The 15,592-nt window shown below is 39.0% G+C and overlaps 1 protein-coding gene across 1 annotated transcript; it reads left to right on the plus strand.

Annotated features, from left to right (window-relative positions):
- Positions 1-1,552: 1,552 nt before the first annotated feature.
- Positions 1,553-15,592, plus strand: fam83fa (family with sequence similarity 83 member Fa). The gene is made up of 5 exons (XM_058652529.1): positions 1,553-2,078; positions 7,196-7,363; positions 9,399-9,520; positions 11,349-12,148; positions 14,955-15,592. The coding sequence occupies exons 1-5, from the start codon at positions 1,605-1,607 to the stop codon at positions 15,002-15,004; spliced, it is 1,614 nt and encodes a 537-aa protein (XP_058508512.1). The 5' UTR covers positions 1,553-1,604; the 3' UTR covers positions 15,005-15,592.

Genomic DNA, 15,592 nt, shown 5'->3' on the forward strand with positions numbered 1-15,592 from the left:
CATGATAATAAAATTATTTTATTACATTTTATTTCACAATAAGCTTCAGTCGACTCCATGTTTCCTGATATTTTACACATTTTGCTTTTTTAATCTCGCATCATCATCATTATAACAATAATGATAATAATAATAATAATACTAATAATAATGATAATAACTTCAATTTCTATAGTGCCAAGAACGGTGTATAGGGATGGGTATCGGTCCGATCAAGTTATTATGGTTAACGAAAGCTAAAATTGCACCAAATACTCCATATTACCACAAAAAACTAATAAAAACTAAACTAAAATTAAGCATTTACAGAAAATAAAAACTAATAAAAAGTAGCAAACCGGCTCTAAAAACTAATTAAAACTAAAAACAAAAAGTCAAAACAAAATAAAAAACAAAACTAATGAAAAATCCAAAACTATTATAACCTCGGGTCCGATATCGATCAAAATAACTGGATCAGATATCAGACGGATGAAATTTTAGCTGAGTCATGTTTGGGCAGTTTATTTCTTCTTCTTTTTGGGGAGAACAATATTTGCGATACAGTTAGAGAATCATGTCTTTGAAATGACTCAGCACAAATGTGTTAAACAGCTTCTTAAAGGGCCTTAAGTGATAACGTATCGGACTGACTCCGGTATCGGTAGATACTCGAGTTTGTGACAATGGTCACAGAAAAGTGGTATCATCCCATCTCTACCAATAAAACAAGAACAAAAACATTTAGGTGGCAAAAACCTGCAGGAACAAGTGTTGGACATAGATTTAAAAGACTGCAGAGAGATGAAGGCTCCTAAAATAAGAGCACAAGTTAGAAAAGATGCCCTTCAAAATAAAATGGTACAAACGTTTCCGATGAGGCAGCTTTAACTGAGTGTTTGCAGCCGCAGGAAATCAAAGATTATTATTATTTAGGGCTATAATTAAATAGCCAAAGTTTTATACATATATATATACATATGTATATATGTATATATATATATATGTACACATATACACATACATATATACATACATAAACATAGATATATATACATACACACATATATACATACATATGCATATATATATACATACACATATATACATACATACATATGTATATATATATATATATAATTTTCTGCCCCCTTTCCAACCCTAGTTTTATTATTATTATAATAGCAATAATAATAATAATAACAAAAATAATAAAACTATAATAATAAGAGTTCAATTAAACTATATTTATGTAGTTTAGTGCTAAAATACACACAAACAAAAAATTAACATCTGTTTAATTTGGACCACTGTGAAATAACGTTATATTTGAAAATATCATGAAAAATTTGAGAAATTTCAATTTAAAATTCAAGTTGTGTCAACAATAATCAACAAAAGTTACAGACTGCAGCTTTAAATCCTCGAAGAAACAAATACCTCAAATCATTAGTCTTATTTTGAAAGGTGTTGCGGAGGAAGTTCTTGAACAATAAAAGCAACTTGATTTGAACTGCTCGTGACCCCGCCCCCTCCCCGTGTATGCACCTGAGCGTCCGTACCTGTGCGGTGAGTCAGTCAGAGAAGCACCGGGCCGGTGCAGGACGTGGACTTGGACATCTGTCATGGCCGAGTCTCAGCTGCTGTGCATGGACGACGAACACGTCAACGAGAAGATCCCGGAGTCCAGACCCGAGTTCTACTACAGCGAGGAGCAGCGCGCGGCTCTGGAGCAGCTGCTCCGGAACGGGGACGGCGCCTTCAAGATGCGCCTCAAGGAGGACAACGTCAAGGACTTCCTGTCCGCACGGGAGGTGAAGACCATCCGCAAGACCTTCCACGAGTTCGACACGGACAGCGACTCTGAGGCCGGCGAGCACGACAAGTCCAAGGAGTCCTCCAGCGCGGACTCCGGGGTCCACTCCACATACTGGCCCCAGATGTCCGACACCGAGGTCCCGTCCCTGGACCTGGGCTGGTCCGGCAGCAGCGGCGTCTACAAGGGGGTGACTCGGGTCTCCGTGTTCACCCACCCGCCCAAAGAACCGGGTCCACACATCAAAGAAGTGGTGAGGAGACTGATCCAGGAATCACACAAGGTGAGAAAAGCAAACACACCACAACAATTAATACTTAATAATCAATGAATCTGAAGATTATTTTGGGTTTTGGTCCAGAAAGTTTCCATCACTTCTCAAATGTCTAATTTTGTCCACAAACCAAAACAAATCCGTTTTTAATCATGTCTTTGTTCCTCGGAGCAAGTAAAGCAGGAAATATTCACATTTAAGAGGCTGAAAAATCAGAGGACTACTCGAAATTCAACATCAAAACAGTTGGCAATTATTTAGTAGTAAATGTTGCAGTGCTACAGCAATAATTATAAAAAATAATCAATAAACACTTGATCTGGAGGTGCTGACTCAGCATCCACAACCAAATGTCAGATTACAAACATTTGAAGAGTTAAATTTAACTCTTAAAGAGTTCAGTTAAACTCGAGTATATTTATGCGCTTTAGCACTAAATACAAATAAAGAAGTCAAATTTAACACCAGTTCCACTTTCCTTCACTGGAATGACATTAAATTCAACTCTTTTATTTTGAAAGTATAATAGACCGTGTCCACCTCTGCCGTTCTCACGATCTTTGTTGATCTGGTCAAACGTTGTCCCATTAGCTTGTCCCCTGCGTTCCATTTGTAGTTGGAACTTGGAAACTTGGAAGAACTTTAGTCGTACAAGTAGTACGACTAATTTGTTATCGACTGATTTTTTCCGACTTCTGTCTGGAACGCGGTCACTCCCAGCTCCGACTTCCGACGTAAATGGTAACGCGGCACATATCTGTTTTAATTATTTATTTCTTTTATGGAGCAAAAAACCAGAACATATTCACATTTAAGAAGCTGAAAAATCAGAAAATAATCTATTAAATAAGTCGATCGGGTGAAACTGATTCTCTAATTTAATATTTTGTAGAAGAAAAGTTGTGTGTTGAAATCTCGTAAACAAACGTCTCTACAGGTCGTACATGAACTCACTAATCATCACGCGCACATCGCTGCTGTGGAGGAAGTCAGCGCAGTAAAGGTCGCTGCTGCTCCTGTTGTTGACCTACTTGGCCCGAGGCCAAATGTCAGTGCTGACGATTGGTCCACAGACGATCATGTGACTGCAAACACACCCCTGTGACATGTGGGGACAGTGACTTCGAGGCTGAGATTAAAAACCTGTCACTGCTCATCTGGGAGTCCAGGCTGCAAATTATGACTGTTTATTAAAACTAAATAAGAAGACTAACCATTATTTTCAAAAACGACTAACCTGTTGATTATTTTCTGGATTACTCGAGTTTTCATTTGGTCCATAAAAGTCCAAAAATGTTGACCAAATCACGAAATGATGATGTTCTCAAAAGTAAAATCGATGGATGGATAAAATGAGTTCACGGTTAATTTAGTCATCAGTTAATCGTAGCAGTCTTATGTTACTAAATCAATCTCCACATATTCTGAAAACTGATCGTCGACGGAGTTTTGTTATGATTTTTGTCACAGTTCGATTGAATATACAAATTCAAGTACTACAAGTTCTGTGATACAATAACATTGATATCACAATTTTCTTTCTATGGACAATTTTTTTTTTTTTAAATGAGAGCAATTGTCTTCACAGTCTCAAGGGGGCGCCACAGCGAATGAACCGCAATTTTGATTTTAGTGGAGGGATTATTTTTTTACACCAGATGTTCTTCCTGACGCAACCAAGCAATTTATACGGGCGATTGAGTAGACTGGATGTGTCTCCCTAGTGGTGGGAGTCAGTTTAGCGTGTCCAATTAAATTAAATTTAGAGTGTCCAGTTAAATAAAATTTTGTGTCCACTTAAGTTCAATTTGGTGTCTATTTAAATTAAACTTGAAGTGTCCAGTTAACAATGAATATTGGGGATTAGGTACCTTGTTGTGGCTTGGGACCGGCACTAGCGGTCGACTAGATGTGGCCCCCTAGTGGTCAAATTGTTTTGGCCCATATATGTTTGACTTTTTTTTTTATTTCTTTCCCCCCTCCATCTGGAAAAACTAATAAAACTGAAGGATCATGGAATCCAACGTCTCAAACTGCTGAACAAGTAGTTTTCTTTGGCGTTTTAATGTGAAACGTAGGATGTTTGTGTATTTTTTTAACCACTTTTTTAAATGCGATTAAATCAAATGGAAACACAAGCGTTAAACTGCGTCCACACGTGGAATTTCCCACAAACGTGTCAACCGCACGCTCAGACGCAACCAATTCTTAATCAGGAGAAGAGTTTTTGAACAAGTTTGAACGAAGCCAAGTCTCGTGTGATTTAAGACGTGGAGCTGTTTTTAAATAGGTCAGCTGCACGTCACGACTTGTTCTGTTCTCCCATAAGCCAGCGGCGCTGAGTCAGGGTTTGGTTCTTAACAAGAGGGACTCGTCGTTTATTATTCTGATTTTCACTCGTTATTTGACCGCTCAGGAATGCAAAAAAGACACACACAAAAAACACAGCAGGTTACAACTGGAATGTGAGGGGAGAGGGTCACAGTGCGAATGACACTGAAGCTAAATTTATATCTGTATATATGAGCGGTGCTAAAATAATAAAATAAATTAACCTAAGTAAAGGTCAACGATCCCTGTGTTGTTCATTTTTTCCATATTCATGAGAATCTAAACTCAGAAAATTAAAAACTTATGAGGATTATTTATGTTATATATACAGATGTACATATGTATATTTATATTTATATATGTATATATGTATGTATATATATACACGAGTAAACATCTAAAAGATTAAATCTTAAGGTTAGCTAAATATTTGATTGATAAAACATTTAAAAAAAATCATAATTTATACAGAAAAATTATAAAATTAGTAAAGCTTACTTTTTTATGAACACATTTTGGTGCCTTCAACTTCTTTGAAAGCACATCTAAGGGTTAACTGTGGCCATGCATTTTCTGTAAATAATTAACCATAAAAACATGTATATTAATCCTTTTTATAGGCAGTTTACAGATGCTGTGGCAGCGTGACGTGCTGACACAGCTTCTCTTCAGGTGAAGTCAATCATCCACTCCTTAAAACCTGCCAACTATCTGCTAACAGTGTTTGTGCAGTATCCTGAAATTCAAATCATCACACACACACACACACACACACACTGACATATTTAAATGCTGGGAGGCAGAAAATGGTTATAAAGAAATAACCTGCGTGATATGGGGAAAAAGGATAATACCTACTTTATTTCTTTAAATGAAGGATGTTTACCATGAAGAATTTGACCCCATTTATGGTCATTTCTTCTATAACACAAATAATTAAGCTTAAAATTAAAATATTCCATATTTAATTCATATTGAATAAGCAAGTGAGCCATGAGCAGTGTAGTCATTTGAGTTATGGAAGTTGAGTAAAATATTATATTAAGTTCACGTGTATATGGTTTACATCTCCACAACGACATAAAGACAAACACGTGTGTGTGTGTGTCTCGTGTTACACGACGAGCGTCTGCCATGGGAAACTTGTTTGGACGCTGTTCACTAAACATTTTAAAAACCACACCTGCAACGAGGAAGCAGACACGTCCTCACATGATGGCTCTAAATTCACCTCCCAGATATGAAAAAAAGATAAATAAATAAATAAATACTTGAGTGAGGCTGTAAAAAACTCTCCTGTTAAGTTAAATACTTTATACAGCGTGTGTAAAAAAAGACTGCCATGTTCTGTGTCTTGTGACCGGGACCTCGTACCGTTATGTAAGGGTTCAATAACGCAGACGCTGCCGTTTAATCGCAGCTCACAGCGTCTTCACTTCTCTTTCTTTATTGACTGGAAAAACGAGTTGAACTGAAGAGCGTGGTGTAACTTTCTCTGTAAATGATGATGTGGTTACATGTCCTATCAAAACAACAATCAGGTGTTATTGTCTTACAGTTTTACCGGCAGTGGGAGTGGTGCTAAATGTTTACCTTATAAAGCTGTGGGAGTATTCATGTCAATGTCCCAACAGGTTTGTTTTTTGTTTTTTTTTAAACGTCCTCACGAGGTGTTAACATCACAGCGTTAATCTTTCCCAACCTGGAAAACAAATGAATGAAAGGTGAAAGAGTCTGAATCATCACCGTTTTCTTTTGTACTTGGTGGTTTTTCTGCCTCCACTTGTACAACTACAAGTCTGCAATCGCAGACAATAATCACCTGGTGCGTCACACGTTTGCGACGTCAGCTTCTCGGTACTGTAAATTCCTAAGACGGTTGAATAACTGCCAGATATGGAAAGTGAAAGTCATCTTGGGGAAAAAAGGGGCAGAAGAACTCACTCATTTAACCTTTTTTGTGGCAATTCTACAGCCATAAAATCAAAATAAATCCAGGCAGCCCGATTACCATGACGGTCAAAGGAGGGTTAAAATGATAGTTTCCCCATAAAACTGTCCAATTGTTGCCAGTAAACAAATGAAATAAAAAAAACATAAAAGCGGTTTTATATTTTTTATGTTTGAGAGTGATGGAAAAGTTGACACACCATATTATTGGCATCATATTTGTATATTGGCTTTAAAATGTATTATCGGATATCGACAAACACGTAAAGATCCCCCTAGAAAAGTGGCCGAATTGACCGCTACCTCCTTGACTCACAGTATATGATGGTGCCCTCTACAGCTATTTATTATGCACAATGAAGAAAATTAATATCGGTGTAATATATGTTTCGCAATTGGTATCAGCCCAAAAACTGTATAATTATATATTGAATATCAGCAATAAGAGCTTGTATGAATATAGGATAATATTTTAAGAATCACATCACAGAAACATTTTTATGATGATTTTGTGACCAAATAAAGTTGACTCTCCCACGCCAAAGTCCATTGAGAAAATCTGTGTTTTTAGCTTGCGGGGACTGGTCTACTGCTGCCCCGTGTGGTCACTTTGTGTCACTCAGGAAAATCCAAGTAAAAGATTTTTAACAAAGTAAAAAAATAACACATTTGAGCTTAAACTGATGGACACCACAGTGGATCCACAACTACTGTGTGCTGTGACAATTTTTTGCTTTGGTGCGGGGAGTGAGCGATTTACACAAACTTTCCAAAAAAAAAAGGCTGTCTCGTGTTTGAGAGAAGTGACATTTATTCTTTTGTCAACACATCCTTGTGTTCTCTAGGTCGTCGCCATCGTCATGGACCTGCTGACAGACATGCAGATCCTCCAGGACCTGCTGGACGCCTCGGCGCGACGCGGCGTGGCCGTCTACGCTGTGCTGGAGGCCCAGGGAGTGCCCTACTTCCTGGACATGTGTGCTCGGCTGCAGGTTAATGCAGTGCATCTGAGGGTGAGGACTGAGCTCGGCAAACAGTGGAGAGAGCATGATGCGGCGGCGGCGGCGCTCCAGAGGGAGGCGGCCCGTTTACACAGCACACAAAGAGCAAAATAACACGGGATGTTTGAGGGAAAGCTTCTAAAGTTGGTCAGCGCTCCAACGGCTGCTGTAAACAACAGCAGTGACTGAGGCGAGTGTGTGTCGTGTGTGATGCCAGACAAGGTTAATTTTCATTAGTTTTATTGTTAGTATTTGCCAGGTGCAAGATGCAAAAAGGTAAATATAAAATAAGTATTGTGTCATAAAAACACAATAAAAGATGCCATTTTAAAAATGTATGAGGACAGATGATGAACAACCATCCCATAATCAAATATAACAGACTACAAGAATGTAGGGTTGATGCACTAAAGACACATACAGTATGAACATAACTACATAACAACATAAATACTCCTCATGAGACACAGCTACTATGAATTATGAGTAAAACCTTTCAAAATTGCCGGCAGAGAAAAAATAAACCCAAAAGGATTATTTATGGAATGAATGAATTTGAATGAATACATATATACATACATACTGTATTTGTATGTGTATGTATATATATATATATATATATATACAAATATATAAATACATATATACACACACATACACATATATATATATATTTAATTATATACATACATATACACACACATAAAAAATGTTATTACAATTTAAATATTTGTTATTTTGTTAGTTTTCGTTAACTATAATAATCTCAGTTTGAGCTTTGTTTATCAAAGTTTGGACAGACCAGTGACTCAGCAAAAAACACATTTAATGTTTGCGTTTAAAAAAATAAGTTAGCAAACAGCAAATGAGCGACAATGATGTTAAAAAATAATTAGATGGCCATCAGCTAGCATAACTCGTTAGTTAATAGCTAACGAGAAACCAGTTTGCTAACAGATAATGTGTTAGCTATCTGCTAACGTGTAATCATCTTTGCTGATTGTAAGGTAGCCGACAGCTAATGAGTAAGAATTTTGCGAACAAATCAGTAGATGGCTATCAACTTATGTTTGCTAACAAATAATTAGTTGGCTAACAGCCAAAGAGAACCAGTTTGCTAACAGATAGTGTGTTAGCTATCTGCTAATGAGAAATCATCTTTGCTGATTATTAGGTGGCCAACAGCTAATGAGTAACAATTTTGCTAACAAATGAATAGATGGCTATCAACTTATTAGTGACTTGTTTGCTAACAAATCATTAGTTGGCTAATAGTCAATGAGAAACCATTGGAGTAGTTATGGTAAATGCCTTGATATCAGTATTAATAATCAACAAGGGAACAAAAAGTGACTAATATATTTTCAGGCATGTAACCAAACAAAGCTAAAAACAACAACTGAGTTTATTCAATGTTTCAAAGTTCCAAAATGAACATTTATTAATATCGCACGTCCTGAGAAATGATGTAGAAGAAAAGTGAACAGTAGTTCACTGAGCCAGACTGTTATTCTATCTCCTCAGGGACAACAATAACCGGCCTTATCTGCTGTATTCAGAGTTCTGTAGCCGTAGTGCGGTTGAACTGGAGCAGCGCAGGAGTGTTTGACTGCGGCGGTGTCAGTTGATAAGGCTGTGAAAGGCCTTTTCAGAGCGACGGGCTCCGTTACTCTTACTTCTTACAAATGAGCATTCAGAGAGCCTGAGAAACAGATCCAGAGAGTGTAACCCGAAGCTTCAGGGTTGACAGCGGAGGGAAGCCTCCTCCCAGTGTGTCTATAACTCACTATTTACAGTACATCCTCCTTTTCTTCCTTAAACTAAACACCTGTGGCCAACATGTTTGTGTCTGTCCATTCCATTTTTTAGAGTGTTGACTTAGCACTGCATGGCGTGACAGTGCAGTTTGATTTAGCATTAAATCAACCACGTGTTCGTGGTGTAACGTGGGAGGTTTGGTTGCTGTGGCTGAGACCGTTTGCTCAGGCTTACCTGTGTGATTTTAATATGGATGAAATGTGTAATCAGACGGGCGTTTTCTCCACAGAACCTGCGTGTGCGTATGGTGAAAGGGGCAGGGCTGGCCCTGTCGTTTGGAAACCTGCCCGGATCTTTATGCTCCAAATACATGCTGGTGGACGGAGAGAAAGTCATGTTCGGGTCGTACAGGTGAGTCACACAGTTGATGCCCTGAAGGCACATGACTCATCTAACACAATTAACACCAGGCTCAGGCTACGTTTACATGATGACGGTCTGAACAGAAGACGCAAAAGTGGTGTCGCATCTTCACTTTTTATTCCACGTTTAGACGAGCGTTTTCGGGAGGAAATCTGTGTGCATACGGTGACGCAAAAGTGTGTGGAATTTGATTGGGTATGCATGCCAGGCGGCTAGGTGGCGCTGTGATACACTATCACACAACTTCCCAAAAGTCCCAAAAACGCCGTCACCGTTTAAACGAAAGGCACTTCCGATAAAATATTTTGTCGTTTTTACCCGCAAGCATCCTCCTGTGAAGTCTCTAATCTCAAGATTTCACTGTTTAACAGACTTTTCTGACAGGAAACTGAAGTTTGTAAACCACTCACTCTCCCACACCAAAGTCCATAGAGAAAATCAGTGATTTTAGCTCACGGGGACACAGGAGCTGCAGGTGTACTGCTGCCTCATGTGGTCACTTTCTGTCACTGAGGTATATTCAAACAAAGTCATAAAATAACACAGTTGAACTTCCTGATGGAGGCAGCAGTGGATCAACAACTCCTGTGTGCTGTGATGTAAAATCGCTGGTTCCCTCTATGGACTTTGGTGTGGGAGAGTGAGTGGATTACAATCACACAAACTTCAGTTTCCACTCAGAAGAGGTTGTTTAAAAGGTAAGATAAAGTGGTAAATATTCTAAAGATAGGGTAGACTTCAAAAATGAAAATGAAATTTGCTTCTGAAGCCTCTCAGATCCAGTGACAGACAGCCCTTCAGATTAAAAGCACCAGCCGCCTTGAATTATCATTTCATCAGGTTTGACGTGAACGTGAATTCCAGCACGTTACACTCGATGTATGAGTGGAATCCTTTTTGACAGCACTACCTCTTCATCTGCCGCCGAGCCTGAATGTAAATCTTTATCTATTGTTGTGGATCAACTTTTTTACGACTGATGTTGGCAGATGCCGCGTGTGCAACGTGGGAGAGAACGCGCCGAGCCAAAACGCGTAACCTAAAATAATAAACAAGGCTTTGGCAAACGATGAGCTTCCATATATTTGTTAACCCTTCACATTCAAATGAAATGTACAGGATAAGAGTTGATTAGTTCTGAATATTTTCTGGTTTCTTTTCATTCAAACGGAATCATTTTGGTTTGTGGACAAAAAACTAACAATTTTTTACAAACATTTTATGACTTATCCGAATTTTAAGAAGCTGAAAACTCACTTTGATGATCAAAATTGGCACTGAGGCAATTAACAGAATATTAATCATCAACTTCATTGATCATCAGACTGATCTTTTTGAATGTAATTTACAATAATTAAAAGCTTCCTAAATGTGAAGATTTTCTGTTTTTTTTGTTCTGTATAAACAAAGAAATGATTCTGGTTTGTGGACAAAAACGAGACATTTGAGAAAAGTAAGAAAAACATTTTGAGGTTTTGTGGAAACACTGGTCAGCATTCTCTATCGGTTATTTAGAAAATAATCACCACGCTAATTAATTATGAGTTTCAGCCCTAGTTTGGTTATTTTTGGAGCCTTTAAAAATTTCCATTTTACCACGTTCCTCATTTGCAAACCTGCCGTTAATGTTCCTGTCATCTTGATAAATTCAATAAAATTTCCATTTTCCACATCACTCACTTCAGGAAGAGTCACGTCAGGCACTTCCTGTCTATTCAAAGTCATTATTAGTCACAGTCTCTGGCGTCTTTATAACGAGGTTTATTTTCAGGCCACAGTTTCGGTTCCCGCTCACACTCTGGTTTTTCTTCTCCAGCTTCACCTGGACTTCGTCTCGCATCGACAGGAACACGATCACGGTGATGTCGGGACAAATTGTGGACTTCTTTGACAACGACTTCAGGGAGCTGTACGCCGTGTCGGAACAGGTCGACCTCTACATGGAGTTCAACATCACCAAGCCGCCCATCGCCACGCCCATCAGGAAGCCAAAGGTGGAGCAGATCGTACACCTGCCTGTCTCCATGTCTCGCTTTCAGATATCGGTCGGAGACTCCAAACAGATTGGCCTGAAGGTGCCGGCTCATAAATACCACAATCCTAAGTACTCTCTGGTTTTTGGGAACAGTACGGGCCTCACAGGTTCACTACAAGACCTTTCGACTTGTCCACCGCCGGACTCTCTGGACGGACTGAAACAGAGGAACGGCCTGTTGAGCAACTTCCCTCATGTCCACAGGAACAGCAGGGAGACGGTGGAGCAGGTTTCCCCTCAGAGTTCTGGTCCACCCACAGAGGAGGACGAGGACGGCAAAGGAGCCTCCAAGAGGAACCTGTCGCCTGGCCTCAAAAAACAGCGCAGCTCCTTCAGGCACTTCCTGAAAGGCAAGGGAGCTCATCAGAGCACAGAGACTATCGAGGAAGGCGTGGTCACTCCTCAGAGCCCCGCCTCCACCTGGAGAGTGTCGGGCACCAACGGCACTGTGGGAAGTGAGCTAGAGGACTCATTTGAGATCGTCGATAAACCGAGTCCACTGAGATCCAAGACCAAGAAGCCCTCAAAGTTAATCCAGAGGAGCATGTCCCTGCAGACCATCAACACGGGAGATGAAGACGGTACGTGGTCACGTGTCTGTGGGTATGAGAGAGGCAACAAGGACAAAGGACGTAGTGTCCTCCAAGATTGTCTCCATTTGTTTGAACATTCAACAAAAGTCACAACAGCGCCAGATTTATGCTTTTCAGTTAACCTGATACAGTTAGTCGGGGTTGTTATTGTTCTCACGTCTTTTTGGTGACAAAAATCACTTCTTACATTAACCAGAAAACAGATATTCTCTCTTTGATTGTTTCTTTAACAAACACACATTCTTTTATATTGAATTTTTTTCTATTTCTCATCCATCCATAAGTAAAATAATACAAATTATTACTCAACTTTAGAAAACAGTTATTGGACAACATTTACGGAACCCGTCTGGTGACATGGGTGGAAAAAAATTATAATTCCCACGAATTGCTTAAATGTGTGGGAACGAATTAATAACGTGTGGCCACGAGAAATGTTAGTCATTTCATCAGTGAGACTGTTGACTTTCTGGCATCAGTAGCTTCAGCCACAAACATGGACAAGTTTGATCTGATTTCCTTTTATTTTAATCTAGGGATGAATTATAATGATATCCTTAAGCATAGGTGCCGATCCCGTGGGTGCTCGGGTTAGGGTTAGGTTTAGCACCCACCGGGGGATAGCCATCAACAAAAATTCAATTTTCCCTCTTTTGACGTAAACGATGTGAAGTGAGAAGAGAGAGAGAGAGAGAGAGAGAGAGAGAGAGAGAGACGGGCGGCGGCTCCTTCCCGACCCAGGACCTTCTCTCTACAACAAAGAAATTCTTTGTAAAATCAGATGTTCAGAAGCAGTGAGCACGCCACCCCTATATAGCCAGAATTATATGATCTTTATCGGCGCCTATGAAACCACCCCATCAATCTGGAACTTGAATAACGCGTGGCCACCTAATAATCATGTCGTTCCCGCGCATTTAAGCAAGTCGTGGAATTTTCTTTTTCCACCCATGTCACCAGAGTGGCTCCTTAACATTAGCGCTGCAACAATCATTCTATTATTAATCGATGACTAAATTAATCATCAATTATTTTGATAATCGATGGATCGTTTCAGTGGTTTTTTTTTTCTTTATTAAAACCAGCTCTGTGAGTTTTCACCTTCATAAATGTGAATATTTTCTGGTTACTTTGCTGAAAACGATTCGAAACAAGATAGAGCGGAAACAATTACTCGATTAATCAATTGTTAATCAACTACTACAGTAGTTGTCAACTATTTTGATGATCGATTAATCTGTTTCAAGTTTTTTTGATGATTAAAACAAGATTATTGATGACTCGTTTAAAACAGGTCATCAAAACTTTAGTGTGCCTTGGCAAACGTTTATCAAATTTCTGAAAACAAAAATGTGTTTCTAGGGCTTGTACAGTTTTGATCTTCTTATGACAAAGAAAGTTTTGCTTTCATTTTATTATTTTTTCCCTTAGGCTTAAAGTGCAACAAAACAAGCATGATTTTGTAAATAACAGAAAATAATATATTTTCTTACTGGTTTCAAACAATGTCCTACACTTCCAGGGACTGTAAATACACAAACCACTGAAACACACTGGCTACAAAGAGCTGTGCAAAATGATGAAAGTCAGTATTTAAATGCACCACATGTTCAGAATAGACATACATTTACTGATTTTCCTCCAACATTTTCACAGTGTACAGGAGCACGCACACGCGCGCAAACATTTACGTTCTGACACAAAATGGCAGCCGCGCAGGAGAACACGACTACTTTTCCGTCTCTTTACAAGTAAATAAACCGCTTCAAACCGCACCAGACTTTATGACAGCACGCCCGTTAATACACCGGTACTTTAAAACATGTATATACGTGGCTATTACTGGGTTTACTGACCTATACTTGGTATACAAGCGAGGATCAGTGTCGATAGGACGCATCCAGTTTCCTCTATGTTGCCGCCGAGGAAAGCGGAAGTGAGTGCTCCGTTACTGGTCCGGGAACAAACAAACTTGTAACAAACATTTGACCACTTTCTTCTCTCAACACAAGCGCTACATGACTCCACAAATTATTAAAACAATAATAATAATAATAATGACTCATATATAACCACATTAATGGTCGTCATGTTTAGAGTTGCCACGTTTAGTTCACTTTTGTTTTCACCAGGGTAAATTTACTTTTTAGCAGTTGAAACAAGAATAGCTAGCTGTTCATTTTTACGATTAGTTGATAAATCAACTTATATTTTTTTGACTTTTTAATTTTTTACCAAAATAAGGAGTGACTCAATGAGTGACTGTAGGGCAAAGTAACTTACCAAATATCAAAATAGAAAAGTTGTATCAAGGCTTTGCAATTCCCAGATTTGTTGACATAATATTAAAATTCAAGATTCAAATGTATTCAGCTGTAAAAATAGGGTTATTAATTATGCTAAGCTAAACTAGCTGCGGGCTACAGTCTTATATTGACAGAGTTTGTGCTCTGTCAAATCACTGTTAACCTCCGTCTGACTCTGATATGCTACTTTAGCACCAGCGTTAGCCCCAAGTGTTAATGCCACATTTGTGTGTGGAACTCCGAAAAGTCGGAACTGGAAGTGACTGGAGTTTACTGCGTTCAGTTTGAGAAGGTGGGGGAAAATGAACAATCGCGAAAATGTTCAACTTTGGTGAAGAATTTGCGTTGACGTGGTGACCAATCAGCGTTGAGATTCTCTGGATGACTTCACAAATGACGCAAATGGCGCAGTGTGAAAGGACGCACGGGTTGAATTTGTCTCTGTTTTTTTTAACTCCCTAATAAACTGTTGTTTTGTCTTTGAACAGGACTGAAAAGCCGCCGGCGGCATCAAAAGAAGAACTGCATCCAGTCCTGAGGTGGAAATTGGAGTTTTGACCTTAGATGAGCTGGACGATCTGACGGTCAGACTGTGTCTTTGTCCCTGTGTCTCTGCTCGGTCCTCAGCTGTGCTTTGTGTGAAATGTGGAGGACAAACCTGGAAAAATTGATTAACTTTTCAGCCAAAGTGCTGAAGAAGATTCCACAGCTGTTGTTTTTCTTATGTTTTAAATTATTTTTCAGTCAAAAGTTGTTTTTTTATTATATGTGACATTTGTATGTTTGAAACCTCAAAACAAAACAAAGTTGCCGTAGCGTTGCCCAGGAAGGTACAGTGGGTGGATGACAGCGCTCCTCTGGTTGCTATGGAGACAGTAAAAGTGAGTCTCACCTTACAGATGGCTCATGGAAACAGAAGAAGTGTGTGTTGTACAGACTGAATAATGCAGCGATGACACAGTCCTGCTGTGTGTGTGTGTGTGTGTGTGTGCACTGTGGGATTGTGTGTGTGTGTGTGTTTTTTAATCCAAGTGAAACTGAAACATGATTAAATGTGAATCCTTGAACCTCGCAAATTATCAGTTTTTGTAACAAAAAATGTTAAAAAATAAAGGTTGTTTCTTAA

Source organism: Solea solea, chromosome 16 (assembly GCF_958295425.1).
Source record: "Solea solea chromosome 16, fSolSol10.1, whole genome shotgun sequence".
In the NCBI taxonomy this organism is placed as follows: Eukaryota; Metazoa; Chordata; class Actinopteri; order Pleuronectiformes; family Soleidae; genus Solea; species Solea solea.